Source organism: Aspergillus stella-maris (genome assembly GCF_047715825.1).
Source record: "Aspergillus stella-maris strain CBS 113639 unplaced genomic scaffold BDV14scaffold_15, whole genome shotgun sequence".
In the NCBI taxonomy this organism is placed as follows: Eukaryota; Fungi; Ascomycota; class Eurotiomycetes; order Eurotiales; family Aspergillaceae; genus Aspergillus; species Aspergillus stella-maris.
Genome location: NW_027396809.1, coordinates 214,564 through 241,189, shown reverse-complemented (window position 1 = coordinate 241,189; position 26,626 = coordinate 214,564). Strand labels below are relative to the sequence as shown.

The following is a 26,626-nucleotide window of genomic DNA, read 5'->3' as shown; positions in this document are numbered from 1 at the left end:
ATCTTCTCGCGCCCGGTCTCGCCTATCGGCGGTTATGGTACCGATGGAATGAACCGCGCCTGGGACAGGCACAACAGACTTAGTAGCCTTCGAGATAGATTTTATGCTTCTCAATTGTGCCCTGTGCCATTTAGTGTCTTTCTCGCTTATGGGACTGAGGGTAAAAGGTCAATGGCTGATAACGGATTCAGGATGCTGTCGCCAGATAGTTATGTCAGCCGGTTATAGTCACGATATATAATATATCGTGACGACTGAAGGAAGCAGATACTATCAAGAGCAGGTGGGTAACATTTGGCAGGTAAGATAATTAAACCAAAAATATAGGTGCTACATGGACAGTCCAGTTGCACAATATCATGCTATCGTTCAATTATCATCATTTAAAGTATCTAGTAGAACCATAAACAACCAACGCCGACTCAACCCGCTACATAACCCAACAAGGTATCAGATATGCTTCCAGTTTACCATAAATCCACGAAAACCAACTATACACCCTGCCGATAAACCTGCGACCCTCCACTCCGAATTTGAATCGTCCCTCTGCGCTGGAGTACAATGACCGCCCGATTGAGAGCTTGCTCAGTGTAACCCCGTCCATCGACAAACTCCCTTCTAAGCGTTGCAAGACTCGTGCTCCAGCCAATTGGTAGACGGCGCTTAAGTTCGTCTTCGATCTTCGAGACTTCCTCCATCATCTCTCGGCTTCCTTGACCCTCACCCTGTGTGATAGCGTCCATTGTAGAAGCAAGGAAGATGCGGATGGCTTCGTCGACGTGCGCTTCTGTGGCGATGGGCTGAAGCTGGAGTTTTGCCAGTGACTCTGTGATACGGACGATGGCTTCGAGTTGACGGACGGTGATAGGGATGGAGGAGCGGGCGTTCGCGTCGAGTTCGGCGCGGTGCACTTGTTTGCGGATGGAGACGAAGTGAGACGAGAGTTTCTCAGCGGCCTCTGGGGATAGACGCGGGGCACAGCGGCTGCGGCAGTAGCTGATATACCGCTTCATCTTTTCGAGTGGGATCTCAGCCTCGACTTGTTCTTCGATACCGCGGCCGCCCATGTGCACACCCATGACGTGGCGAGCAATGGACTCATCGCGGGATCGCTCGTGATCGTCACGGACGACGAAGATCATATCGAAACGGGACAAGATAGTCGTTTGGAAATCGATGTTCTCGCCGGGTGTCTTGAGATCGTCGTAGCGGCCGAAGATGGGGTTAGCGGCTGCGAGGACGGAAGTACGGGAGTTGAGGATGGTCGTGATTCCTGCCTTGGCGATGGAAATGGTTTGCTGCTCCATTGCTTCGTGGATTGCAACACGGTCTTCGTCGCGCATTTTGTCAAACTCATCGATGCAGACTACACCGCCGTCGGCGAGGACCATAGCACCACCTTCAAGATAGAATTCGCGGGTTGCGGGGTCGCGCTGAACGGAGGCTGTCAGACCGGCGGCGGATGAACCCTTACCGGATGTGTAGATGGCGATTGGCGAGACTTTCTCGGTGAACTTCAAAAGCTGGGATTTGGCGGTACCGGGGTCTCCAAGAAGGAGGACGTTGATGTCTCCACGAAGCTTCATGCCGTCGGGAAGAATCTTCTTTGAGCCACCCATAAGAAGACAGACAATAGACTTCTTGATATCAAGGTTTCCATAAATTGAAGGAGCGATACTCCTAGCGAGAGCGTCGTAGAGGTCTGGGCGGCGGCTGAGTTCCAAGAACTCCTGCTCCTCCTCTTCTGTGAAGATGTAACTGCCCTTGGCTGTGTGGTCGAGGTCTGTGGTGATACCGACAGCCCGGAGGTAGGGGTTGCGAATGGCCACAGCGCCGTCCTTCTTTCCTCCTTTCTGGTAGATAGAGAAAATACCCATCACTGTGCAGCGAGAACCGGGAACGACTCTGTTGGCGAGATACCGATCGGCGGAGATGAGAACGTGTCGCGGGAGTTCACCAACCGGAACCTGGTCGGGAGCCTCTTGAAGCTTAAGCACTTGCTGATCGACGAATTGAGATCGCTCGTGCGCGACCACATAAGGGTCGAGCGGACATTGCTGGTCGGGCTGGTCGCCGGGTTGCTTCTCACGGCCGCACCGTCTGGGGAGGGTGAGACCCGAGAAACCACCGTCGACTCGGATGTTCTCAGCGTGGTCGCAGGACTTGCAGCGAATGTGGACGGATGTGGCTTTCGAGGAGATTGTGGAGGCACCGATTACGATACCTGGGATGCGGACAAGGTGGGAGATGTTTGTGGCGTTTAGGTCGCGAATGGAGATGTGGGTGGCTGAAGAGTGGAGGAGGAGTTGGTGGGTAGGGAGAACTATATCGCGCTGCTGGGGAAATACGACGCGTTGTGTGCATTGCTGCAGAGCTGCCTCGAACTAGGGACTGTTAGCTGGGGCAGGCAATTTTGATGAAAATACTGACCAGAGGGATGATGTCTGCAGGCTCGGTGGTGAGTTTGTGGGCCAACTCTTCGTTGTAGGAAATTAGGTGGGCGATGTCGATATCGCAGTAGTACTGCTTAACGAGGACATTTTGCCGTAATTGATCGCTGGAAATTCTAAGCTTTGCTTATATCGAGATTGCGAGGTTCTTTCATACCGGTAGATGAAGGCATTGTCCAGCTGGAACTCGAGGACAAACTCCCTGAGCTTGGCCTGGACTTGTGTGCGAGACTCTTCAGCACCGTCAGTGCTGGGTCCGAGGACGCTCAATGTGTATGGTGTTCGTCTATCCATGGTGAGAGAGAGAGTGTGGTGGTGTTGAAGATTGTGGAGGTGAAGCTAGCAAGGAGGCAGCAAAATGAATCTTCGGTAGGAACACGAACAGACGCGTCGCGTAGAAACACGCGTTAAGTTGTTTCGCCTGAGATCCGAGGCAGAAACCAGGTACCGGCGTCCGGAACATCACATGATCCGGACTATCCAAAAATAGACTAGCGCAGTGCGGGCGGCCAGCAGGCTTACCCGATTGGGCTGAGCTACGCAGCACAGCAGTCGGCCCGGGCTATCGTCTATCGCTTTGTTGTCCGTGAGCTGTCTGATTCTCGAGGTCACATTCGGTCGCCAGTTCCTCGCTCACTTGGACGTTCTTTGTTTGTCCCTTGACTTCCTGAGCTCGCGGTGGGCTGCTCCGACATACTACGCTACGTGCCACTTGTCATGCTGAGGTGAGGTGATAGAGCTAGGTGCTGCCAGAGTCGCAGCTTGACTCGGCGAGATGTCTGCGAGCCCGCGGAAGTCGATTGACAGCCTGGCCTCCGGTGCCTCGACACCGTCGTTATCTCAGTACTCATTCAACCAAGTCGAGTCTCCCCGCGTTTCGACCCAGAGATACCCCCTGAGGAGAGGTTCAACGGCCAGCTCGATCGTGAGCATTGGCGGAGTCCTCGACCCTTCAAGTCGACATGGAGCGATAGCGGAATCAGGGCAGAATGGTGCGTTGACTCGTTCGCAGTGCAGTTGTTCTTCCGACTAATTGTATAGCCATCTCTACTCTCCTCCAGCCTCCGATTGTCCGCACTGGTCTCGTGCCCCATTCCTCCGCTGCGTCTGGCGGATACAAACCTCCGAGTACCCGCGATATCCCTCCCGTGACGTTAACGAACATTCCTCATGTCGACCGTAAAGTATTCGAGCCGTACCTGACACAAGTGGGGTCATTGTATGAGGTCTTTCAGGAGGCCAAGGAGGGTAACGAGCAGGAATCACAACTCGCGCGGGGAGGACAACTCTCGCCGAGGGAGGAGAATGGGCCGCTGACCCCGGGACGTATGGAGCGCCGACTTTCTGCCATATCAACCACTTCTCGTTCCAGTTCTCCTTATGCCGGAGGCCGCAAGAGGTCAACGAACCGTGGACGAACACCCGCTATTACCCCGTTATCGACGATTCCGCCGGTCTACTTTGAGGATGACTTTCATCTCGAAAACCCGCGAACATTCGATGTCGTATCTGAGAGGTCAGAGGTCGTGACACCCCCGAAAGCGCCTAGCAAAGATAACAACAAGGTGGAGGTTGTTGAGCCTGCCCCAATCGGGAGAAAGGCCCTGGCGACAAACGCGATTCTTCAGGAAAAGCTTTCTTGGTACATGGATACTGTTGAAATACACCTTATTTCGTCTATATCGACTGCCTCAAAATCCTTCTTTACTGCCCTCGGTTCGCTGCGCGAATTGCATGCCGAAGCTGCAGACTCGGTGAAACGGATACAGGTACTGCGCAAGGACCTCCAGAAAATCGATAAGGAAATGGCTTTGGGAGGATTAAAGATCGTCAATCTACGACGCCGAAGAGAAAATGTTCGCATGCTTTCTGATGCAGTCTCTCAGCTACGCGATGTCGTCCAGTCTGTCACCCAATGCGAGGAGCTAGCCGAGGTGGGAAATATCGAAGAAGCGGCGGATGGCCTCGAGAAGGTCGAGAACTTGATGGCCGGAAACTATACTCCAGAGCAATCAGAGGGCGAAGCGCGGCGGACCGTCGATCTGCGCAGACTGAAAGCGCTGGAGGGCGCATCAAACGAGCTTGTCCGGTTGAGATACCAGATTGGCACTGGCTACGAGAACCGTTTCTTGAATGAGCTTCTTGGTGATTTGCGACGTCATGTTGAAAGTGCCCCTGTCGCTGCAACAGTGCAAAGATGGGGATACTCATTCTCTCGACAACGTGGTGGTCAACGGTCTAGCATGACCGAACCGCCTTCATACATGTCCATTGATGATAAATTGCGAACAGAACTGCGATCGCACCTCACCGGTCTTGCACGCGTACACCATACCACACCGGCTGCCACCACCTTCAAGACTGCAGTGTTACGAGAGATGAAGAGCTTGATTCGCAGGCATATGCCGAGCAGTAACGATGATGATAACGAGTCTATGGTTTCTGTCTCTACCCATAAATCTCACCAGCTTAGCGCGCAGGAGAAGTCATCTATACTTGCCCGTAACCTCCGGGCCATGGACGCCGAAGATGCCTACAGCATGCTTACGCAGATCTATAGCGGCGTCAGTGAGTCGTTGCGCCGGCTGAGTGTTCAGGTTAAGGTTCTCTTGGATATAGCCAGTGGACTAGGCGGCCTTCAGAGTCCAAAGTCCCCTAGCACACCTGCGCCTGTGTCGCATGCCGCCCAGGACGAGATTCTGCAGGTTTTGGATATGTCGAGTCTGCTCGGCCAGGCAGTCGACATTGCCCAATCTCAGGCGACCAAGGTGCTCAAGGTCCGATCGGAACAGACGGCTAACCTAACGAAAGAGGACTTCGTCAAGTACTTTACACTTAACCGACTTTTTGCGGATGAGTGCGAGGCCATTTCTGGCCGCGGTGGAGCTGCTTTCAAGACTGTCGTTGGCAACCAGATCAAAGACTTCATTAACCGATTTGGAAACGAGCAACGGCATAAAACGGTACAGGTCATGGACGCAGATCGATGGGACGCAAAGGATTTCGGAGCCCCAGAAGAAGCTATACTTGGACGTATCCTAGGTGCAAGCACCAGAGACATTGATGTATGGGTTGATGCTTCTAAGATATGGGTGCAAAATGGCCAATCTGCACCAGAGTCCGCTGTCAATGGATCAGGCACAGAGAATGGAACCGTGCGAAATGCCGTGATCGATGAGCAGAAATACATCCTGTCAGACTCCGCCATGGCCATGATGCGAAGCATCGAGGAGTATCAATTCCTGATGGCCAACATTCCCAACATGATCCCCGACATTTCAGCCGGTCTGCTAGAATCCCTGAAGTTATTCAACTCCCGATCTTCGCAGTTGATTCTTGGCGCTGGTGCTACGAAGAGTGCCGGGCTGAAGAACATCACAACCAAGCACCTTGCTCTTTCCTCACAAGCCTTGAGCTTCATTATTGCTTTAGTTCCTTACATTCGCGAGTTTGTCCGCCGACACTCGCCGCCTAGCTCCCTCATGGCCGACTTTGACAAAGTCAAGCGGCTATATCAAGAACACCAATCGGGTATTCACGAGAAGCTGGTCGAAATCATGGGAGGTCGATCCTCAGTACATGCCAATGCCATGCGTAAGATCGACTGGGACTCTGGTCCTAGCTCTTCCGGGCCCAGCCCGTATATGGAGACCCTCACGAAGGAAACTGGAACTCTGCACCGTGTTCTGAGCAGACACCTCCCGGAGATGACAGTCATGATGATCATGGACCCTGTCTTCCAGAGCTACCGCGACCAGTGGACCCGAGCGTTTGACGAAGCTCAAGTTAAGACGGAAAGCGGCAAGCAGAAGTACGCTTCCTCCCTACTTTACCTCAACCAAAATATACTAACAATCGCAGACTCCAACGCGATGCAGAATATTTCCAAACCAAACTCAGCAAGATCGACGGCTTCGGCGACCTAGGCGAACGTCTCCTCGAATTGGTTAACCTGAAGAGAATCGAAACTGGCGGAAGTAAGGAACCGGCTGAGAACGGCAACAACCAGGGGAAGAGCTCTCCTAAGCCTGAAGGGGAGAACAAACAATCATAAGACCAACCCACAACCAACCGAGTTGGAATACTAATACTGTATCTATAACCATATCCTCACCAACCATCATCCTCGACAACTGTACAGCATTGAGCGACTATATACTGCTTTTCTTATTTTGTTTCTTTTCATGTGCATAGACTTACTATTACTACTTCTTCATCTACTCAATCAAACCACAAATATTGGATCATCGGATCATCTTTAATTCATTCGTATCATGATAGAATACAATCCAGGCACCAGGCCCATTCAAAAGCTTGCAATGCAACAAATAATGCAAATCAATCACTCCTCAGTAGTCCCGTATAGAGATGAAGTGACTGATGATGTTTGCAGTTCAAATTAAACACCCTGAGCACCAACCCCCTTCTCCTCACCAAGCGTGTTTGGCTCGTGTCCGCCCTTTCCACTACCATTGGGGTTCTTGTATTGTCCCTGGCCTGTGTAAGGCTCAGAGTTGCCGGTTACTTCGGGCATGGCGGCCACGCGGTCGGTGCGGTTGAGGTGATCGTGCTGCGGACACGCATACAAGTTAGCATCATGAGTGATAACAAAGGCAGGGTGTTTGGGTAAGACTCACGTCAGGGTTTGTGCCGTGCACCTTGGTAGGGCCGTTCTCGATCGGGTTATCGGAGGCCTGGTTGTCGGAGGCGAATTCTGTTCCGCGGGGCATCTTGAAATTGTGATTTGTGGTGTTGGGAAGAAAAGAGGTTTGTTCTTGTGGTAGAGAGTAGTAAAGTTGTTTGATCTGATTGAAAAGAAATGGCAGAGTCGTGGTGAGGGTTATATAGAGGTCTGGGTAGGGCTGTGGGGCGTGACGGAAGTATGAAGTCATCGTTGTGGTTGGAAATATGACTTCACCATGGTCCCTTTCTCCTTGGTTGATCTGTCCACAAGTACTTTCTAGAAGTTATGACGATTAGGTTGGAGCTACAGGAGCTTCCAGGGAGAGGCTCACTTGCGTGTTACTGTAGGGGATTACTTCATTAGTGGCTTTTGGTGGTGATCAGGCACGCGGTCAGTATACAGTTTACACTTAACAGCACAGGGAACAGAATTTGCTAAGCGTCAGGTATAATGCTTTTGAATAGAAAAAAATTAGATTAGAATAAACATAAGAAACTCTATGTATAAATGATTGGGACACTTTGCAAGTATCGCCCAACTTGTTACTCTCACATCCCGACGAGAGGGGTTCGCTTTTGATGAAATGGATTGAGCCTGCAAAGATACCTACGCAGTAGATGATATTTTACTGGCTTTCTGTAGCATCCCTCACTCTCACCGGCAACCTCGACTTCGACATTGACTTCCTCCTTCGACCCTGTGCTGCCCTCCCCGCCTCGAGAACAGCCTCTCTCGGACTGGAGCCACTAGCCTCTGGTGCTGGAGTCTCCAGCGCTCGCGGCTGACGCTCAATCCTGCGCTCACGAGTACGGCTATGCCGCCGACTACGCCTAGCCGGTTCCAGTGACAACCCTGAAGAAAGATCGGGAGAGATCAGCAGTGAAGGTTGCTTGCGCTCATTACCCACTTGAATCTCAGAAACTTCCATGGGGTGCTCTGTTTGGAATAGCACGCCGTCTTTTCGAGGTACGATCCTGGGTGTTGGGCCGCGGTGGTAGATGACGAAGCGGCCTTGGGGGGTCGAGTCTTGTCCCTGTTGTCGTCCAGTATGTCTGCTTGAACCCGAGCGGGTGCCTTGACTTAGCCACCGGGCTGAAGGGGATGGTGCAGGGAGTGAGCCTGGCCCGGCATCAGTAGTGACAGGCGTACTAGCAGCACTAGCGCTCTGTGGACAGATCGAAAGAGGCGCTGGTACCATACTGTCGGATGAGCCTTCTGAGTTCGTATCCGATGGTAGGATTGGCTTCTTGTTCTTGGGGACCGCTGCGGAAGAAGATGGTTGAGCGTTTCGGTGCCCTGGTACAGCCTGCATCAGCAAGCCCAGCATATCCGACCAGCTTGTCGAACGAGGAAAGTGGCTCAAAAGGTCCGACGAGGAATGAGACTTCAGATTCTGCTCTTCTGCTGGAAACGGCGACGGAGCCCTTGGGAAGCTTACCCTGCGTGGATTCTTAGGTCGTTTGGATGGCCCATCTAAGCGTGCGTTAGGCGCAACAGGCTTTCTTGCGGTGACACCCTCGGGGACTAAAACACGTAGAATCCCAGACGACCGCACCAAATCCGACGATGAAGGGCCAGAGGAAGACGGACCAGATGGACCAGATGCAGGATCCGGATTCATAGCATGTAACTGAACATGCGAGTCGCGCTGCCCAAATGCAAAGTATGGGCCTTTTCGCGAGACCTCGGGTGATCCATTCGGATCTACAACAGGACGCCTGACAGTACCGGAGGTTCTTCTGAGAACTGGTCGTATTTTCTCGTGATCCTCGACAGGTGACGGGAGGTACGTTGAGGGAGTCGAAGGGTGACCTTCAGAAAGGTGGTAACTAGGTTCTTGCTCTGGGCCTAGACAGCAGAGTCGTCTCGCCCATCGCCATCTGAACCTTTCGAATCGCAGTCTTTGATGTGCCAGCGGGTCAAGTTTGAGAACCCTGCGCATTTTATGAATGGCTTTCATCTTTGACTAGCAGGTCAAATATTTTTGTACGTTGAGCCTTATCGAAGATTACGGCGACGCGGGTATTTATGCTTCCTGGTAAGGGTCAACCAAAGATGCGATAGCTAGTGAATTCATTGTGTGGAAGCTCTTTGATGAAAAGGTGCTGAAAGACCTTGTAGTGCCCTTTCCAAACACTTTCCTTTGACAGTAGGATGAGGTGGAATACACTGGTGTGATGGGCTTTCATAGACATGACAATGAGACTCGGGGAGTAAGCCAATAGTGAAAGAGATGCGAACAGCCCGGTTGAACCCAGAGGCATGACCCGACTCTGCAGGATCGCATGGATACGCATGCTGGGAGGTTTTCTGAATAAAAGCGCCAGTAATCAAGGGCAGTTTTTGAAACAGCTGCAAACAATCGCCACCAGCAGCAGTATTGATGGCTTGCTAGGCGAGGACACAGTAACACCTTCTGCCTCCCCCAAAAGACGAACGGCAATACGTACAAAGAAGGTGCGAGGCACTACTAGGTACCGAGGGAAGGGGCGATGGGAGTCATGTATACAGGGAAGGAACGACTCTCAGATGTCTCAAGTCCGTGCCGTGGTATGGGGCTATGGATCGTATACCTACTTACCAACTGTCGGTACCTGACCCTTTCTTACCGTCCTGGCTATGACAGCTGGTCATGAATATAAATATTTAATCACCTTCTTCGTGGTGGTGCAAACCTCCACGCAAGAATCTTCTAGTTGTCTAATTTTTGGTACGATTACCTTACCACCACGGACTGCAGATGGACTGTGGAGAGACCTGCTTAACGTGAAGCGAGGAGCCACCCCCAACCTCCCGTCATTCCCTACCTACCATAGGTGCCGCCGTGCTTCAATCTGTGATTGGGAGAAAGGAGCAATGGGATCTCGCTAGAATTTGGAAGGAACGACCCGAGCACTCATCGTGCCTTCCCTGTTTGTGTGGACAAGTATTCAACTGGGGGAAGGCGCGATGGGCATAACCCCTGAGAAATTGGGAAGGAACGACATTGGCATATGCATCTGTGGATTGTAGCTAGCAAACCAGTTATACTCTATGGTTCTGGTGGGAGCAGCTAAGGGGATGTAGCTGTCCTGGTATATTGGGGACTACTTAAGCATCCACTGTCTGGTAAGATCCGGCATCTATACCTACTTCTTTAGTATCTGGTACGCAGGCCATACTCAATTGAAATAAATCATGTTATACGTTGAGAAATGTAGCATTGTCTAACAACTTACACAGCATGCCGAGAATGAAGCTCCAAGCATGAGTGAAAGAAGCCAAGTTACGAGCGAAAGTAATAAAGCGAGAGACCTCTAACGAATCCAATTTGGTCAAGGTGGGCACTGCTGTCCTCATTAAAGCAGAAGGATATGCATTGCCTAATACCTTTCCGCCTTGCCGTCCTAACTCTCCGTCCATTCTAAATACCCCTCATTGCCTCCAGTCACACATAAGCCCTAAGCTCCCAGACCGCCACCGCCCCCCTCCCAAAAGTACGCATGCTCAAAAAAAAGCTCTCCCTATAGAAAGCCTGTGGTCAACCAATCTAGTTACACGGCTCGCAATATCTCACACCCCCATGGCGATCAGTGCAACAGAAGCCCGCACAGCAGCGAATGGCCGCACCGTCACAATAGTCGCGGTCACCCTGGCAGCGCTTCTCGAGCTGGAAGAGGTCGCGCGGGTCCGCAGAGTCGGCGGGTGCTGCGGCGACGAGGGTGCCGGTGGCGAAGAGGAGGGAGAGAATTGGTGCGATGGTGAGCTTCCTGGATGGAGGAGGAGGTGAGTATGTATGTATGCATAATTGGGAAGAATTGAAAAGGAAGAGGAAGAGGAAGAAGAAGAAAAAGAAAAACGAAAAGGGAATTGTAAGACCTACATTTTGCTGTAGATGGATTGGGGCTGTTTCAAGAAAGAGGAGGTTCGAGTGAAGTCTGATTATTCGTTTAGAATGTTGAGCTGAGTTGAGTTGAGTTGATGTATTCTCATGGGAAGTACTGAGGGGGGTTTATATAGATTTAGAGAAGAGTCATCTCTGTTCATTAACCACACCCCCCGGCTTCTACTGCGTAAATAGCCCCCAAGGCTCAGACACCCCCAAAAGCGCTGACTTTGACTCAGTGTGTGGAAGATCTACATCTTACTGCAGGTGGAACACTCGCCAAGGCGAGGCCGAGAACGTATTCATCCAGTCAGACGGCTTGATACGACAGATCGATCGAAGCTCGCAAGGACAATGCCTATCAGGGCCATGTAGATCAGGCCTTCGGCTATGCTATCACCTCGCAAGCTTTGAGGTCAACCGGCGGTGCTTTTCCCCTTAATCCTATAAGATCTACAACCTCCAGGGCGTTGCAGAATCATGCGAAGATGCAATGCAGCCACTCAGAGGAGCAAAGACGGCAACCAGCATGTTTCTTGAGCCTACAATTCCAGGGAATATGTTCTCAAGGACCTAAAATAGTATTTATGAAGACCATTAGTCTATTTTCTACCACTTCTTGCTGCAATGTATCAAACCACTTGCTTATGCACAGACGTCAGCGACCTCAGCATGATACACGTAGAGATCGAAGAGCCCACTACCTCATAATGCTCCAAGATCTGCAGTTTCAAGGCCCCAAGGAGTGCCGCAGCCGAGAGTACTTCCTGCCCAGTTAGTGCTTCTCAACTATGCAGGCTGCCTTGGCGTCCATTGGAGCTTCGCAGACTCCGAAGATCGATAGGGAGTACAGTCAAGGGCGTCTATACACCTTCTGGTTCGTTTAACGCAAGGCTCCTTTCCAACTCAAAGGAGATAATTAGAGGCCATGGGTCATTGGAATGAATTCCTGATTCGACTGTTGGACCAGAAAACGCCAACGATGGAGGATATCCAGGGATACCCACCTCAGCAGCACACTACCTGCCTGTCATGTACGATCGTCAATATAGGGAACTGCGTACGTAATATAAAAGTAGGGCACCGAGCTGTGTACGTTAGGGCAAGATCTTCAAATGCCAACTCTAGCTGACGCAGCCGCGGTGCGCCTTACCTAGATCTTCAGTGCGGCGTAGGGCACAAAGTACGAAATCCAGCCCCATGAGGCTACCATGTCGTCCTGGCGTTATGTTAATGATGGGTTAAGAATTTGAGAGGTATGAACGTTTTGCATTGCGACGAGTCGATGGCTCCTCTCTGTATAGTCGGAGCGTTAAGGGTATCATTTGGCCACTGTCGGCACTCGCTTGATCTTCGTCTGCTTCTTCTTCTTGGCCTCCTATTGGAGTACGGGGCGGCTTCAGGGTTAGGTAGATGGCTTGCGGGTAGTGGTTCAGTATCTTGGTGGTTAGCTCTATATCAAATTTCAATTTGAACAAATAAGCACATACGACCACAGGGTGTGGAGAACAGGGCTTCCCGTCCGCTCAGCCGTACTTAAGCCACACGCCGGTAGGTTAGTAGTATGGTGGGTGACCACATGCGAATCCCTACTGTTGTATGTTCCATTTTTTGCGAGCGGAGCCTTTTTTGTTTTGTATGAATGGAAGTGGGAGTTGCTCTACCTGCATATATCACGCTCCGCGTCAGCTGGATGCCTGACGAGGAAGGGGGACATTTTTTCTCAACCAGGACTTACAGCATATCATGTAAAATAGCTTAAGATGAAAGACTTGTTGAACTTACGTCGTTGTTTTGTTATACTTCTGCAGGAAGGTTCGCCTACCCGCCGTGATATTGCGCCATCAGTTCTAAGTAAGAGCCTCTTCGCGACATGTGCTATCTAAGCATCACAGCGGCAAACCTTATGAGGGAGAGATTCATTCTTATTTAGAAAGGTTGAAATTTAGTTTCAGCCTTGTCGCAATACAGGCATTGGATGCAAGATCTAGGACGTCCACTATGTAGACCTAAAACCCGGCGCGAAGCACTTAGCCACGCTTCATTTGAAGGATGTCTACACCACGACGTTCGTTTATGCACAGAGGAGGTAGATATTGTACTGCCGTCGAGGAACATAAGGAAGGAACAAGCTGGTGGATGCACCTGTTTTGAATATTCAAGGACAGGCAGGGGGCATATTGAAGGAAGGTGCGATAGAGCCTACACCTGCCTACTTAGGTATATAAAGGGAACAACTGCGCCTAAATCAAGTTTAGAACAACATCCGGCGAGCAATAGTTCCTTGAGGAGACTATTTTCACGATCCGCATTCTTACAAAGTGTAGTTCATTCTAAAGTCAACTCGGCCTTATTTGCTAGCCCTGTGTTGCAACCGACGAATGTCGCCGCGGTACGAGTCCCGCTAGCTAGACTATTTGTGATGAATCGACGCCCACCTCAATGCGCCGCATTAATGACAATGCTTTAAATCGATCGCAACCAAAATTTAGAACCACGAAATAACTGACGCGATTAGAACGGATAATTTGTACTCCGATGACAGAGGACTGACCCCATGGATGGGCGCGTCTAGCCTCAATGTGGGAGGTGGCGATTGACCGTATGATGACTTCATCGGAGACACGATGTATATAGGGTCCAACATCTAGTTGTCAACCGCCAATTTACCATTGACTGTCAAATTGAACATTTTATCTTGACGACTTTACATTTAAGTCATCGAATATAATCGAAATGTCTCACCTTCAAGGCAAAGGCGCTACCCCCTCCGGTAACCAACCCACCTCGTCTACTCGCGGCGGCGCAAGCGCCTATCCCACGCCCGCAAACAACACCGGCGGCGGTGCCGGCTGGGGCGATAGTGGTATCTTGAAAGGTGGACTTGAAGGCGCTGTGCGTGACATCTGCACCTGCTTCCTTTTTAGAATGAAATCAAACTAACAAATTCAATCAGAGCAACCGCCTCTCCTCTTCCTCCGGCGAATCTCACCCCTCCAAGCTGTCCAGTATGTCCGGTGAACTCTCATCACTATCAGAACAGAAGCACGCCGGAGAGCAGAGATATCAACAGGATGTCGATGAGGCCGGTGGTGTCCCGGCTCCGGCACCTGGTGATGGCGATGCAGACTTTATGAAGACGAAGCCCGGTGGCTCGGATACGTTACCTGGTTGGGAGGGAATGAAGAAGGGAGTTAATAGGTATGCCAATCAGTTACCGTTATTTGATACTGCTTAAGAGCGATGTGCTGACGGTTGTTCTTAGCATGATGGGTAATGAGTAAATGACTTCGGTTTTATTTTGGGAAAGGACAAGAATATGATGTCGTTTTAGGAGTTTATGATAAACCACTGTATATAGCATATCATTCGAGATCTTGATCATTTCAGTCTATAAATAGTGTACGAGTACCTTTATTCTATTCTGTACGAATAAAGCTGTCTTGATCACCAAGAACGTACCAACTGGGACGATAGAAGTATCGGTCAATGGACAAATTACCAGCGAGACAAACTGGCCAAAGACTATGACTTTGTCTACCTACAGATTATGTCAATTCTGATAAGTCTTCTGCTGAGTCCTTTGTACTCTGCAGCTATCCGCAGCAGATGTAAAGATGACGTCACACACTTGACCTGGAGCTATCCATAATTTACCCATGCGGTAAAACGTACGAACTCCGTTCTTTTCTTTCAAAGAAAGATAACAATCACCATGGGTATAATCGGTCTTTTACACGCAGGCGTGGACTGGCTCCTGAAATGGGCCAAGTTGGTGCGTAGCTCTGGTTTATGGTGCCATTGGAGAGGAAACGACTTACGCGCGCGCAGGTCCAAAATCGTGAGATCGGATGGCTTACGATCAATCGCAAGGTAACCCCCACTGGAACCCAACACAGTAGGGTGAAGAAATTCATGGTACTGATTTTGCGTTTAGACGGGCGAGTACATGCGCGAGCAGCAGCCATTCTGGAAGAAGCTCAAGCTCCTACTGCTGTTTAATCCGTTGACAACATGGCTTGACACGACGCACGCCATGAGGCTTTATATGCATAATAGCGCGGTGAAAGAGGGTATCCTATCTCCATGCTCCTCTTCGGAATTATTCAACCGGATCTGACATTATGGGATTTCACAGGTAAACGAGAAGCAACCCCCGCTTCCGCAAAACGCATCCGCGACTTCATCTCCTTCTTCAACATCGACATGTCCCAATTCACGCCCTCAGATCCGTCCCAATTCCACACTTTCGAAGACTTCTTCATCCGCCACCACGCCCCCGGCACGAGACCAATCCACTCGGAAACCGACCCTTCCTCCGCCGTAGTCGTCGCAGACTCCCGACTCGTAGTCTACGAACACGTCGCAGAAAGCAAAAAAATCTGGATAAAGGGCGAAGACTTTAGCCTTACAAACCTGGTCATGGACAAAAAGCTAGGCCCGCAATTCGGCGACGGCCCCGTCGCGAGCTTTAGACTGAGTCCGCAGGATTATCATCGGTATCACAGTCCTGTTTCCGGGAAGATTAAGGTTTACAGAAGTATGCCGGGGGATTATTACGAGGTTGATCCGCTGGCGTTAAGGAGCAGTGTGGATATTTTAACGCGGAATGCGAGGGATTATGTGGTTATTGAGACGGAGGAGTTTGGTGAGGTGCTGTTTGTTGCGGTTGGGGCGAGTCAGGTTGGGACTGTGGAGTATGTCACCTACCTACCTTACCTACTTTACTGGACCTACCTTATACCTACCTCATGTGGAGCTTGTCTTCTATGCGGAGGCGGTGCTAACCGAGTACTTAGGATCCATGAAAAGTGGCAAGAGCCTGGTGCGGAGATTAAGAAGGGGGATGAGCTTGGTCTCTTCCAGTTTGGTGGATCGAGTATAATTGTTGCGTTTCAAAAGGGTCGGATCGAGTTTGATGAGGACTTGGTCGAACCGAGTAAGCATGCCGTTGCGGTTGATGTCGAGGTCGGTATGAGTCTGGGACGTGCAACCAAGAAGAATCAGTGATTGCCACCTGCATCACCGTCTAGATGTCCCGATGCAGTATATTCGTGCCTTTTAGTCATTTAGCCAATGTCGAGAATCAGCCGGAGTCTGGCGTATAGTCTTGTTATTTAAGGCTAGTCTCGATCTCGTGCCATGGGGAATAGTACAATTCCAATCTCAACCCCCGCTTATTGCACGCTCTAGACCCTTGACAGAGCAAGAAGCTTATAACTGCTTAATCTACATTTGCCCCTTGACATCACAATCTAGTCGAAGCTCAACCACGGAACCATGCCTACCCAGGCAACAAGGGTGGCGGACCGGCTAGCCCCCGCGAATTTATAATGTAGAGTGACAGCAAGTAACTCATAGCGCGAAGAAAATAAGAGGTCCTGCCGTCGAAATACAAGACCGGCTGTCAATCCACCCCCACTGTCATGTCGCGCAAGTCAGAAACCTCCCTAATACCACAATCACCAACATCCACGATGCCCGGCTCCATCACCCGCTCCCCGGACATTCTCCCCAGCGCCACCCAGCTGCGCGACGCATACAATATCGAGCTCCATTCTGCAGACGGCCACCCCGTGAACTTTGGCGAGCTGGTACTAGAGAAGGGCGAGATCACGACGATAGTTGTGTTTAGTATGCTCTCCCCCGTCCCCTGCACAATCCGCTTCATCGAAATCTCCATTCTATATCAGGGTGCTAATAAGGTGTTTAATAATTGTAGTCCGCCACTTCTTCTGCATCTATGACCAATCCTACGTCCGCTCCGTAAGCGGGCACATAACAGACTCCGTCCTCGAAACGCTATCTCACACACAAACCCGCGGCCCGATCCAATTAATCATAATCGGGTGCGGCGACCCCTCCCTAATAGTCCCGTACGTCTCCGAAACAGCCGCCGTAATGCCCGTGTACACAGACCCCAGCGGGAAACTCTATGAAAAGCTACACATGCGCCGGACCGTCAAGGGGATAATGAGCCAGCCTGTTTACTCGGGTGTGGGGTTTTGGAGGAGTTTGGGGATTACGCTGAAACAGATGTTTTGGAAGGGGCGCAGGGGGATTTTGGGCGGGCGGTGGGATCAGCAGGGGGGCGAGTGGATTTTCAAGAACGGAAAGGTTGAGTATGTTCATCGCATGCGGGATGCGAGTGATCATTTGACGGCGGAGGAGTTGTTGGGGATTTTGGAGAGTCGGGGGAAGGGGGGGTAGTTTTTTTTCTTTTCTTTTTCTTTTGGTTTCTGGATAAAGAATTGCTTTGAGAACTATGGAAGGGAAGGAACGAAGGTCATTATTAGAGTCATCAAGATTTATATATAGAATTTCTTCGAGCTCGCTAGAGGTGTTAGTTTCTATATCAGGTCTATACATACGCCTTTTCCTTCACTGTATCTATGTAGAAGACACCAACGCATCAAAGCATAAACAGCGTGAAAAAGATACTTTAAAGAAGCAAAGCAGCCGCAAACCCAACATAAGCCCCCGCAACCCCCCAGATGGCCGCCGTCTCATCAGACATCGCCCAGAACTTATTACTGATCCTGTGCGCCAGCGTATCAACATAATCCTGACAGTTTCTTGTAATCAGATTATAATGCGTTGACTGCGCCATGAGTGCTTGAGCTTTGTGAAATGGTCAGTATCAAATTACCTAGCACAAAGCTCGGCAAAGTCAGACTGGTAGGTACGTTGGTACATACCCTTCTCAAGAATCTCACCCGCCGATAACTTCGTATGACCCCAGTTCCGGACCCGTTCGGGATGGAACGCACTTCCATCAAAGTAGGCCTCGCGGTTGATTTGGGCTAGACCGAAGTAATCCCATGTGTTGGGGTCGGAGAGGTCGCCGCCGTTGGGTGTTTTCTGTACCACGTGATTAGGGTTCGTCTTTGGCTTCTTCTGTCTGGAGCGCAGAGTGGATGGGTGAGATGAGTGCTCACCTCAACGCGAACAGCCCAGTGATGGTGCCATGATGGGTCTGCTTTCTTTGGGATCTTGATGTCGGCGGGGAAGTACCCGTTGCTGAAGGCTAGTCGGCGGCTGACGACTTGGATTCGACGTAGATTCGGGTCGTTATTTTTGCTGCTTCTGAAGAGGGGCATGGCTGTTGTTGTCTTTAAGAATAGATAGTCTATAACGCTGGAAGATGAACTGTCTGTTGACCTGCTATTCGAGACAGACATTCTGCTGCCTCAGTTTCGATATTATATACACCCTTTCCCGAGGCAGAGTCTCTAGGCTACCACATTCAAGACCTTGATAAGTTTGTTCTATCATCATCTACTATCATAGTTTAAGAAACAATGTCTCACTACGGTCCATCCAAGCATCTTGGATCTCTTCCAGCTGTCTAGCGCCATGGCGGCGGCGGTGCCTGTCTGCAGGCGAGAGTAAGCTGGGGGCCAAGGATGCTTGGCAAGGCTGAGTCTGACTAGACAACGAGGTAGCGGCAGGCTAAACGAAGATATTATGTGGCGAGTGGCCTTCTTGATGGCATCATTAGCTCGTTTAAGTTGTAATCCGTTTGGTTGACGATTGCGATGTAGATGCTGAGCCGGTGTGGCGCCGTGCTCATGAAACGCGGAGTTGAGTCAAGAATGCATGACATCAGGACAACTCGGCTGAGGAAAAGTCTCATTCTGGAAGACCTTCGGGGAGTGCGTGGCTTGTACTATACTGACAAGGCACGGTGCGTCTACAGTCCGATTCAATCTGATTTTTAATTCAGGTATACCTGGGACTGAATGACACAGCAGAGGTGGAGGGTACATTTCCTTGCATATAGTCGCTATCTGCTTTGTGAGGCCTCTCTTAAATACGAGTTATTTGAACTTGGTCTTTGTCCACTAAGAAAAGAGTTATTGATGGATGTATTATGAACGCAATGTGATCTTTAATTTGCAAGCTATCTAGCATGGCACACGAGAACAACAGGACACCATTAGTATGCGGGACTTGAGGATCCATTCGCAAGGAAGATCAAGCAGCAGAAAAAAGCCACCTAATCCTTCTACCATTACAGACTATTAACCAACCGCTGCAATAGAACCAGCGCCGTAACAAAGAAGCTGCAATTTACGGCCAGCAATATCCCAAACAAGAGCGCGATCTATCAAGTATTAGCACTTTCTATAGAGCCTATGTCTGGATAATTTGGATATGAGATTGATCAACATACCTTCGCATCATCAGAAGGATACCCCCCACCAGCCTTCGAAACAGGATAAATAACGTACACCACCAATCCCAAAAGATAACTCGCAATCCCATACGTCAAAGTTTGGATCGGCGCTTGCAGGACAAATATCGCCGTCAAGCTAGGAACTTTCGCACCAGCCTTAACCTGTAGAAGCGCCTCGCCGAGCTCATGACCATTGCAGACCTTGGCAAGCACAACGCCCAGCGACGAAGCCTGGTGGAATGCCATCACGGCGGACAGAATAGAGAGGATTGTGGCGTTGTACCAGAACCCACTGACGATCCAGTGCGTCTCTGACATACCGGGCCAGGAGAGGCTTGTTGCTACGACGGAGGCGAGGAGTGTTCCCTATGAACTCAGCATTAACTCACGTTGCCCGTGCAATTATATGGATGGTGCTGATGCACAATCGTAGCGGTAAAATTCAGCTCGCTTCGTTTATACTCGAGCCATGACTTTGCCTCGTCGGTGCTGAAGCCGTCTTTTGCGAGTTCGGAAATGGTGTTGCGGGATGTTGCCCAGGTGAAGCCTAAGCTGGAGGAGAGGAGTGTGGTTGGTGATTTCATGGTGAAGTTTGATGGATCTCTCAGCTTAGCTTTTTGCGAAAGTGAATAGGCCACTATAGTCTGGAGATACTTATATAGAACATCGCGGGCTATTCAGCCCCTTTGCCCAAATCCTATGCTGCATGGACTACCTTGGAGAAGTGCCATGCTCTACCCAGGCACCACCGTTGCTGCGCCCCAGCAACAAGCCCAAGACTAACCAGAATATTCGCGAACTTCAAGGCGCCAAGAGCCCAGTATCCAACGGCAAATCCCAAGTTCAAACCACTTAACAGAGCCATTGCTCGCCAGGGTATACTTGCCAGGCCCAGCCCAGCGTCGATCCCAGCTGAAGAGCCACCAACCTTAACGAAACCCCATTGGCCAGCGCGTAAGCAATGCAGCACCCAAGCACCAACGCCTGTAAGGGCTTAGCCTTACGCATATACGTGGGGCTGTACGTAGCTTGGCAGACCTATCCCGTCTCGGCGATTTATCATGATGGTGCAATAGCCGAGGATATTGTACGATCTCGTTGGAGTTGGAGTAGGATGAACAAAGACAACACTCCCGGATCTCGCGAAAAGAAGATCATGTTGGAAAGGCCGGCACCGCCACAGGCCAACCAAGATGCACACTCTCAAGGATGTTGCCGCCCATAATTCTCGTGCCTCGTGCTGGGTTGTCATTCGGGGTCAGGTGTATGACCTTACGAACTTTCTGGATGAGCATCCTGGTGGCGCAGCGGTGGTTTTGGAGTATGGTGGTAAGGATGCGACGGGTGTGTTTGAGGCGATTCATCCGAGGGGGACTATTGATCAACTTCCCAGAAGTCGGTAATTCTTCTTAAGTTTGGCGTTAGAGGTAGTAAGCTAATGGCAGATAGAAAGGCACCTCTGTGCGATTGAAGTACCCAGCGACAAGAATGCCTCTGACTCAATAACAGCTATCACTCAGACGAATACATTGACCAGAATAATCCCGCCATTGAGCTCGATTCAAAACCTGGAAGAATTCGAGTCCATCGCGAAGACAGCATTGTCTGAACGAGCATGGACATACTACAGCTCCGCCGCAGACGGACTACACTCGCACCACAGCAACCTAACAGACTGGGCGAAGATATCATTCCGTCCGCGAGTGCTGCGAAATGTCTCCAGGGTATCTCTCCGGCGCAGCGTAATGGGTCACGAAAGTAGTCTCCCGGTCTTCATCGCGCCAACCGCGCACGCAAAGCTAGGCCATGACGACGGGGAATCGGGTCTTGCGCGTGCAGCGAGCAGGCATAATATCGTTTATACTGTGTCTTCTGCGTCATCTACGCCGCATGACCAGGTTGCCCGAGCCTTCAGGTTTGAGGAAGAGACAACGTCAGGGCCTGGGTTGAGATTTGGAAAAGGGATGTTGGCATTCCAATTATACTTGCCACCGGTGAATACAGAAAACGTCGGACGAGAGAGAATCAACCGAGCGAAGAAACTAGGATACGGCGCATTAGTCGTAACAGTCGACACACCCGTCCTCGGCAAACGAGAAGAAGACGAACGATTCCGTGCCTCACTCGACGATAGAACTATCCAGAGGCAGGGTATTGTTGCTGTTCAGCGAGCAACGGAGCCCGGTGATGACAAGGATGTACTCCGTGGATACCATGCTAGCTCGCTTACTTGGGATGATCTCGTCTGGATCAGAGATGCCTGGGGCTCTGGCCCGATTATCGTCAAGGGCATACAGAGCGCTGAGGATGCGCTTAGGGCTACTCAGGCTGGTGCACAGGGGATTTATCTTAGTAACCATGGTGGACGGCAGCTTGATCATGCGCCGAGTTCTATTGCGACGTTGTTTGATATTAATATCTTTTGTCCTGAAATGCTGGGTAAAGTGGATATTTATCTTGATGGAGGAGTAAGGCGCGGTACCGACGTGGTTAAGGCACTCTGTCTTGGTGCCACGGGGGTAGGTCTGGGACGACCGTTTCTGTATGCGCTGGGTGGGTACGGGACTGACGGCGTGGTAAGAGCCATTCAGCGTGAGTTTATTCGGCCTCGCCTTTTACTTTGGACACATACTAACATTTGTAGTCCTGAGCGATGAGATCGAGACCACTATGCGGCTTCTCGGCGCCTCTGGTATCTCCGACCTGAGCCCAGCATTCCTCAATACAGCAGCCCTTGAGAGGGACTCTGTCTTGACCAGTAGTCTAGGCACTCGGCTGAATGTCAGGGGAAAGCTTTAAATGGGTATTTATTCGCCAGCGCTAAGGAGGGAGACGAGCTTCGTGAATATATCTTAGATAAATCATGTCATACAGTATATAGCCGAATCTCTCGTCCCTCGTCCCCTGGTTCCTTATTTATGAACAACCCCAAGTCTGGAAATATCCTAAGGCTCATCAACACTCCAAACAACAACCTGCGGCTCAACCAAATGCCGTCTTATATCCTCCCCATTTATTATATCATTGCTCTCAGCACGTTTCAGCGCCGCGTCCATCGTCATCTCAATTCCGCTATCCAAATGCCTCTGCGCCAGTCGTCGTCTCGCAACATGCCCATCAACCTCCACAAACCAGCTCTCATCAACATACTGCCCAATCTCACTCCATGGCGATACATTATAAGCAAGATAATTCCCCTCGACTATAACAAGCGATATCTCGGGTGAAACGACAATCCCGCCCTGCACAGGATCGCCAACGGCGTGATCAAATTGCGGCGCTGTAATAATCTCCCTTTCTCGACCGCTTGTTGGACTTAGTGCAAGTGCTTTGATTAATGTGAGCACGCCCTTCGCGTCAAATGTCCAGTGTGCGCCGCGTCGGGCATACGCTTCTTCTGGGTCATCCAAGCCGTCGAGGTATTTCTTCGGATAGTGGAATCCGTCCATTGGTAGGGCTATAGCGAATGGCCGCGTAGCGAGAGCATTTAATCGTGATATTATTGTTGCTGCGATTGTTGATTTTCCGGAGCCCGGAGGGCCGCTTAGGGCTATTATGACGCGTTTGGAGGGGGCATCTGGTGGGGTTTGCGCTGTGCAGTTGTTGCAGAGGGCGAGAGCGCGTGCTGTGAGTGTTTGATAGACGGGTTCCATGATTGTTGTAGAATGAAGACATGTATGCTTATTTGATTTTGACGTAGTTTGGACTGGAGCTTTTGTAGGCAGAGCTGTCGGTCGACTGTCCCCCGGCTCGGTCCCGCCCCGCCCCGCCTCCATCGGGGCCCCCGGACTGCCTAGTTTGGTATCCCGCTGCACTTCCGGAGAGCATATAAAATTTCATGTGGCAGCAATGGACTGAGCCTGGTAATTAACCTGATAGGTATCCAGCATCAGCTGGGGATGTACTCTCCAAACTTAGCTGTGCAAACAGTGACGGGGACAGGTCGTTCCTTCCGGAGATGAAGCAATTTTAAGTTATCGCTCTCTCCTAAGTTGTAGAAAGAAGCACCATCGCACCTTCCTTCTTTGATAGACTTGATATCTTTATCTGAGGAAGGTGCGATGAAGTGGACGTGGTGTGCACCATCAAGGAAGGTACGACTGTTAACGTGGGATGCAGAGACATAATTAGGTAGTAACGGCCTACGTAGGAGCATCTATGATCATATCTCAGCTCTGGACAGACTAGTGCCCATATTAACACCTCGCACCCAAAAATTGCTTTCATCATCGGGACGGCTACTTCACCGGGACGGTTACTTGATGTGCTCTTCATGGAAATGGGATGGGTATTCTCAGCATCGTCCCCAAGCGAAGTTCTCCAGAAATGTTTTCACCCATACCTTTTCACACATGCTCATCTTGAGGAGTGAGAATGGTCTCGGGTAAGACCTCATCCCGGGAGCCTTGGACGGGGCTCTATCTGACTGAGACAGTGTTATGGCGTTTATTGTTGATGCCCGTCCCTCATTCCTCGGTTATCTTGAACATCTAATGAATGGTCAGTGTCATACACATTGAGAGGACAGATCCTTTAGCGAACATTGCTTGAGATGGCAATACTCAGGGCGAAGAAGGGTGTTGTTGTGTCTTCCGTTCGATTCACTGTTGACACACCACAACCAATGAGAGCACCCTGGACATCCAATGCTGACTCCACAGCTTTGTGTTAAACCTACGTTTGCACAGAGATGTCTACATGTAACGAATGTGGCTCTCATTCCCTCCATCTCCCTCATTTCCCTCATCTCTGTCATTCTGAATGTGCAACCCAAAGCCCACCATGTCCGACGAACGCCCTGGACCCGACGCATGGAAGGACTTTGTCTCCAAAGAACCGCTTTTAATAGAGCTTCAGGCTCTTAAGCAGAAGGTAAATCTCGTCTGTCTCCGATCTCTGTAAGTTGGCTAACTTCGAAAGGGCTGGTCAAACCCAGCAGGGGATACGTTCTTCGCAGACCGCCGCCAGCAAGCCGCACGCCCAAGCTATAAGCAGAAAAGACTGCTCTACGATATGACGAAGTCCATTGGAGAGAACCTTGTTAGGGCAACGGATATTCTCGATACGAAAAACCAGACAAGTGACGACACTTTTCGTGCCCTTGACCTATGCATGGCCCCCGGCGGCTTCAGCGCCACTGTCAAGAACAATATCCCGAACGCTCACATCGACGGCATAACCCTCCCTCCTAAACTCGGCGGCTACGAGGTGCTCGCAGATCGCGCTTTTCGAGAGATAAAGCACGCAGACATTACAATGTACGTCTCCGAGATGGATGTTGACGCAAACACCTATATACCACCCAGCCACCCGGACCGGGAAATTTTCATTCACGACCGCCCGTTCCTCGTGCAACAATACAATCTGATTTTCTGCGGTGGTGGCGTGGTCAGGGTACATGACAGGGAGGACTACCGCAAGGGCTGCGAGGGGGCTCGGCTTACGCTGTCGCAGCTTGTGTTCGCCCTCAACAGACTAAAGTCAGGCGGCTCATTCGTGCTCCTCATGCACCGAGTCGAGGCCCGGGAGTCGGCGTCTCTGATGTATATGATCAGTCGCTTTGCGGAAATACAAGCTTTCAAATCACCCAAAGCGCATGGGATGACCTCGTCATTCTACCTTGTCGCGAAACATGTCGACACCCAGTCTGATGCGGCGGTACAGGCGTTGGACTATTGGAAGGCGCAGTGGAGTTACCTCACGTTCAGGGAATTTGCGGCTATCGATGAGCCAGTTTCTGGCTTGAAGCTTAGTGCTGAACAGCTAGTCGCTGAATTTGGAACTGAGTTTCTGGGTATCGCGAGGCCGATATGGAAGATACAAAGGGATAATCTGCAGAGAGCACCTTTCACGCAGTCGGGCTAGGGATGTGGGATTGTTACTGTGTCTTGATTTCGGTGCTACTGTATCTAGACCCATTCTTCTATGGTGACGCCCTGGGAAAGGTTGGCTAGGTTCTCAATCTGTGGTGTACTAATGCAAAAGCTTTTTGAATGTCATGGTACCGCATTTATTCTGCAGACCCTGTTACATATCCTGCAATCCTCAATTCAACTTTCTTCGCTCCCCCTCCACCAGAAACAAGCATCCTCCTTTCAACCCCATCAATAACCCCGTATCCCCATTTCACAATCCCATCAAAAACCTCCGCAAACACCAAAATAACACACCCAAGCACAACCCCAGACCCAACCCACGTAAGCAACCTCACAGAAAGCGCATAGCCCAGCGCCACATCACCATGCGCGTACCACGTCCCCGTCATATACCACCACGCATTCCCCCACAATGGTCCCTTTAGTGTAAACAGAACTAGCTGATGGACAAGATAGATTGAAAAATGCAGTCTGCCGAGGTATTGAAGTGGCGCGGTAGTGAAGGGCCGTTGGAGAGTTGGGCTGTTCCCGATCCCGAAAACGGTCAATGCTGAGCCAATTGCGTGCCATGTGTGTTGAATATCGTCGAAGGCGTTATATTTTGTCCAGTGCGGGCTTTCGAATATCTGTAGAAATGTGTATTCGGGTGGGTATCTGTTGTTGACACCGTTCATGCAGAGGATGAATACACCTACTGTAAAGGAGGACAGTGTCAGGTATTTGTGGATGGTCGCAGTTCGAGATGCTGAAGCGACTGTGCCTGTGGTCGATCCGATCTCTGCAAGTAGCACACCGAGAAGAAAGCTCAGTATATCCCAATTGCCGTAGTACGCAAAGTATCCGGCCATAGAAGTTAAGATCCCGAGACGAGCGTTGCGCCGATGAGAGGATAGTCCTAGGATTGTGAGGTAGACTGTGTACGACCCACGAAGCTCAAATGGCATGCTCCAGATATGTTCGCTCAGTCCTTTGTTCCATTGTAGCTGGACGATGTTCATACTGTCGCTCACAAATTGAAGCATGCTGTTCATATGTGCCCATGGGTCCGTCCACGGCTGGATATGGCGGAGGTCATATTGAGCTTCAGGTGAGAGATACGTGTATAAATCCAGGAAGTATGCGATTTGCGACACGGCTGATATCAGCAACACCGGGAAAAAGAGACGAACAGGACGTCGCCAGACTCCATTTCGCAGTCGGAGAAAGAAGTCCAATGTCCTGCCCCTGTCCCTGAATTTGAATAAGCTTAGTGCAATCGAGTAGCCGGAGAGAACCATGAAGAGAGGGACCATGGCTACGGTCGAGAAGAGAAGCCGTAACGGAGGGAGCTGGAAAAGGCGGCGGTTATCTTCTGGCGGGCTGTCCCAGAATGATCTCTCTGTCACATCTAGCTCGCATTTGAAGTAATGGCCGAAAACAACAAGAAATACTGCAAGACCCTTGAGGCCATCCAGCCACTTGATTCGCGCCATTGCGGCTCAGATTGGGGGTAGAAGCGGAGGCTAGAACTGGGGGGCGTCCTTAGCCGGGATGCGCCTATATAAGCTGCCTTTGCCATCGCTGCGAAAACTA

The 26,626-nt window shown here is 50.6% G+C and overlaps 14 protein-coding genes across 14 annotated transcripts; 7 read left to right on the top strand and 7 right to left on the bottom strand.

Moving 5' to 3' along the window:
• Nucleotides 1-184: 184 nt before the first annotated feature.
• BDV14DRAFT_32351 (MCM DNA helicase complex subunit MCM5) lies at nucleotides 185-2,811 on the bottom strand. Its single transcript, XM_073776548.1, has 3 exons — nucleotides 2,608-2,811; nucleotides 2,431-2,557; nucleotides 185-2,384 (listed from the first exon to the last, which is right to left on the bottom strand). The coding sequence occupies exons 1-3, from the start codon at nucleotides 2,742-2,744 to the stop codon at nucleotides 492-494; spliced, it is 2,157 nt and encodes a 718-aa protein (XP_073630132.1). The 5' UTR covers nucleotides 2,745-2,811; the 3' UTR covers nucleotides 185-491.
• A 194-nt stretch (nucleotides 2,812-3,005) lies between these two features.
• BDV14DRAFT_170136 (vacuolar protein sorting-associated protein 54) lies at nucleotides 3,006-6,682 on the top strand. Its single transcript, XM_073768157.1, has 3 exons — nucleotides 3,006-3,442; nucleotides 3,492-6,261; nucleotides 6,312-6,682. Exons 1-3 carry the CDS (start codon nucleotides 3,226-3,228, stop codon nucleotides 6,502-6,504), a joined length of 3,180 nt encoding a protein of 1,059 aa, XP_073630131.1. The 5' UTR covers nucleotides 3,006-3,225; the 3' UTR covers nucleotides 6,505-6,682.
• A 13-nt stretch (nucleotides 6,683-6,695) lies between these two features.
• Nucleotides 6,696-7,322, bottom strand: BDV14DRAFT_170134 (uncharacterized protein). The gene is made up of 2 exons (XM_073768156.1): nucleotides 7,088-7,322; nucleotides 6,696-7,020 (listed from the first exon to the last, which is right to left on the bottom strand). The coding sequence occupies exons 1-2, from the start codon at nucleotides 7,178-7,180 to the stop codon at nucleotides 6,850-6,852; spliced, it is 264 nt and encodes an 87-aa protein (XP_073630130.1). The 5' UTR covers nucleotides 7,181-7,322; the 3' UTR covers nucleotides 6,696-6,849.
• A 437-nt stretch (nucleotides 7,323-7,759) lies between these two features.
• BDV14DRAFT_198265 (uncharacterized protein) lies at nucleotides 7,760-9,094 on the bottom strand (the record flags this gene model as incomplete). Its single annotated transcript, XM_073772890.1, has 1 exon — nucleotides 7,760-9,094. One exon carries the CDS (start codon nucleotides 9,092-9,094, stop codon nucleotides 7,760-7,762), a length of 1,335 nt encoding a protein of 444 aa, XP_073630129.1.
• Nucleotides 9,095-10,696: 1,602 nt separating this feature from the next.
• On the top strand, nucleotides 10,697-11,080 carry BDV14DRAFT_198264 (uncharacterized protein; the record flags this gene model as incomplete). Its single annotated transcript, XM_073772889.1, has 2 exons — nucleotides 10,697-10,899; nucleotides 11,068-11,080. 2 exons carry the CDS (start codon nucleotides 10,697-10,699, stop codon nucleotides 11,078-11,080), a joined length of 216 nt encoding a protein of 71 aa, XP_073630128.1.
• Nucleotides 11,081-13,670: 2,590 nt separating this feature from the next.
• Nucleotides 13,671-14,484, top strand: BDV14DRAFT_32337 (uncharacterized protein). Its single transcript, XM_073776547.1, has 3 exons — nucleotides 13,671-13,894; nucleotides 13,956-14,200; nucleotides 14,265-14,484. Exons 1-3 carry the CDS (start codon nucleotides 13,736-13,738, stop codon nucleotides 14,281-14,283), a joined length of 423 nt encoding a protein of 140 aa, XP_073630127.1. The 5' UTR covers nucleotides 13,671-13,735; the 3' UTR covers nucleotides 14,284-14,484.
• A 178-nt stretch (nucleotides 14,485-14,662) lies between these two features.
• Nucleotides 14,663-16,239, top strand: BDV14DRAFT_170128 (putative phosphatidylserine decarboxylase). The gene is made up of 5 exons (XM_073768155.1): nucleotides 14,663-14,774; nucleotides 14,831-14,872; nucleotides 14,937-15,072; nucleotides 15,138-15,696; nucleotides 15,799-16,239. Exons 1-5 carry the CDS (start codon nucleotides 14,715-14,717, stop codon nucleotides 16,007-16,009), a joined length of 1,008 nt encoding a protein of 335 aa, XP_073630126.1. The 5' UTR covers nucleotides 14,663-14,714; the 3' UTR covers nucleotides 16,010-16,239.
• Nucleotides 16,240-16,425: 186 nt separating this feature from the next.
• Nucleotides 16,426-17,209, top strand: BDV14DRAFT_198261 (peroxiredoxin-like family protein; the record flags this gene model as incomplete). The annotated part of the gene is made up of 2 exons (XM_073772888.1): nucleotides 16,426-16,633; nucleotides 16,722-17,209. 2 exons carry the CDS (start codon nucleotides 16,426-16,428, stop codon nucleotides 17,207-17,209), a joined length of 696 nt encoding a protein of 231 aa, XP_073630125.1.
• A 232-nt stretch (nucleotides 17,210-17,441) lies between these two features.
• On the bottom strand, nucleotides 17,442-18,099 carry BDV14DRAFT_198260 (uncharacterized protein; the record flags this gene model as incomplete). The annotated part of the gene is made up of 3 exons (XM_073772887.1): nucleotides 17,442-17,620; nucleotides 17,698-17,860; nucleotides 17,938-18,099. 3 exons carry the CDS (start codon nucleotides 18,097-18,099, stop codon nucleotides 17,442-17,444), a joined length of 504 nt encoding a protein of 167 aa, XP_073630124.1.
• A 914-nt stretch (nucleotides 18,100-19,013) lies between these two features.
• BDV14DRAFT_198259 (uncharacterized protein) lies at nucleotides 19,014-19,762 on the bottom strand (the record flags this gene model as incomplete). The annotated part of the gene is made up of 3 exons (XM_073772886.1): nucleotides 19,014-19,106; nucleotides 19,176-19,544; nucleotides 19,604-19,762. 3 exons carry the CDS (start codon nucleotides 19,760-19,762, stop codon nucleotides 19,014-19,016), a joined length of 621 nt encoding a protein of 206 aa, XP_073630123.1.
• Nucleotides 19,763-20,297: 535 nt separating this feature from the next.
• Nucleotides 20,298-22,050, top strand: BDV14DRAFT_207641 (FMN-dependent alpha-hydroxy acid dehydrogenase). The gene is made up of 3 exons (XM_073775182.1): nucleotides 20,298-20,573; nucleotides 20,628-21,770; nucleotides 21,823-22,050. The coding sequence occupies exons 1-3, from the start codon at nucleotides 20,372-20,374 to the stop codon at nucleotides 21,975-21,977; spliced, it is 1,500 nt and encodes a 499-aa protein (XP_073630122.1). The 5' UTR covers nucleotides 20,298-20,371; the 3' UTR covers nucleotides 21,978-22,050.
• Nucleotides 22,051-22,123: 73 nt separating this feature from the next.
• Nucleotides 22,124-22,831, bottom strand: BDV14DRAFT_188505 (P-loop containing nucleoside triphosphate hydrolase protein; the record flags this gene model as incomplete). Its single annotated transcript, XM_073771079.1, has 1 exon — nucleotides 22,124-22,831. The coding sequence occupies one exon, from the start codon at nucleotides 22,829-22,831 to the stop codon at nucleotides 22,124-22,126; it is 708 nt and encodes a 235-aa protein (XP_073630121.1).
• Nucleotides 22,832-23,960: 1,129 nt separating this feature from the next.
• BDV14DRAFT_198256 (uncharacterized protein) lies at nucleotides 23,961-25,043 on the top strand (the record flags this gene model as incomplete). The annotated part of the gene is made up of 2 exons (XM_073772885.1): nucleotides 23,961-24,050; nucleotides 24,099-25,043. The coding sequence occupies 2 exons, from the start codon at nucleotides 23,961-23,963 to the stop codon at nucleotides 25,041-25,043; spliced, it is 1,035 nt and encodes a 344-aa protein (XP_073630120.1).
• A 145-nt stretch (nucleotides 25,044-25,188) lies between these two features.
• BDV14DRAFT_198255 (acyltransferase family protein) lies at nucleotides 25,189-26,526 on the bottom strand (the record flags this gene model as incomplete). Its single annotated transcript, XM_073772884.1, has 1 exon — nucleotides 25,189-26,526. One exon carries the CDS (start codon nucleotides 26,524-26,526, stop codon nucleotides 25,189-25,191), a length of 1,338 nt encoding a protein of 445 aa, XP_073630119.1.
• Nucleotides 26,527-26,626: the final 100 nt, after the last annotated feature.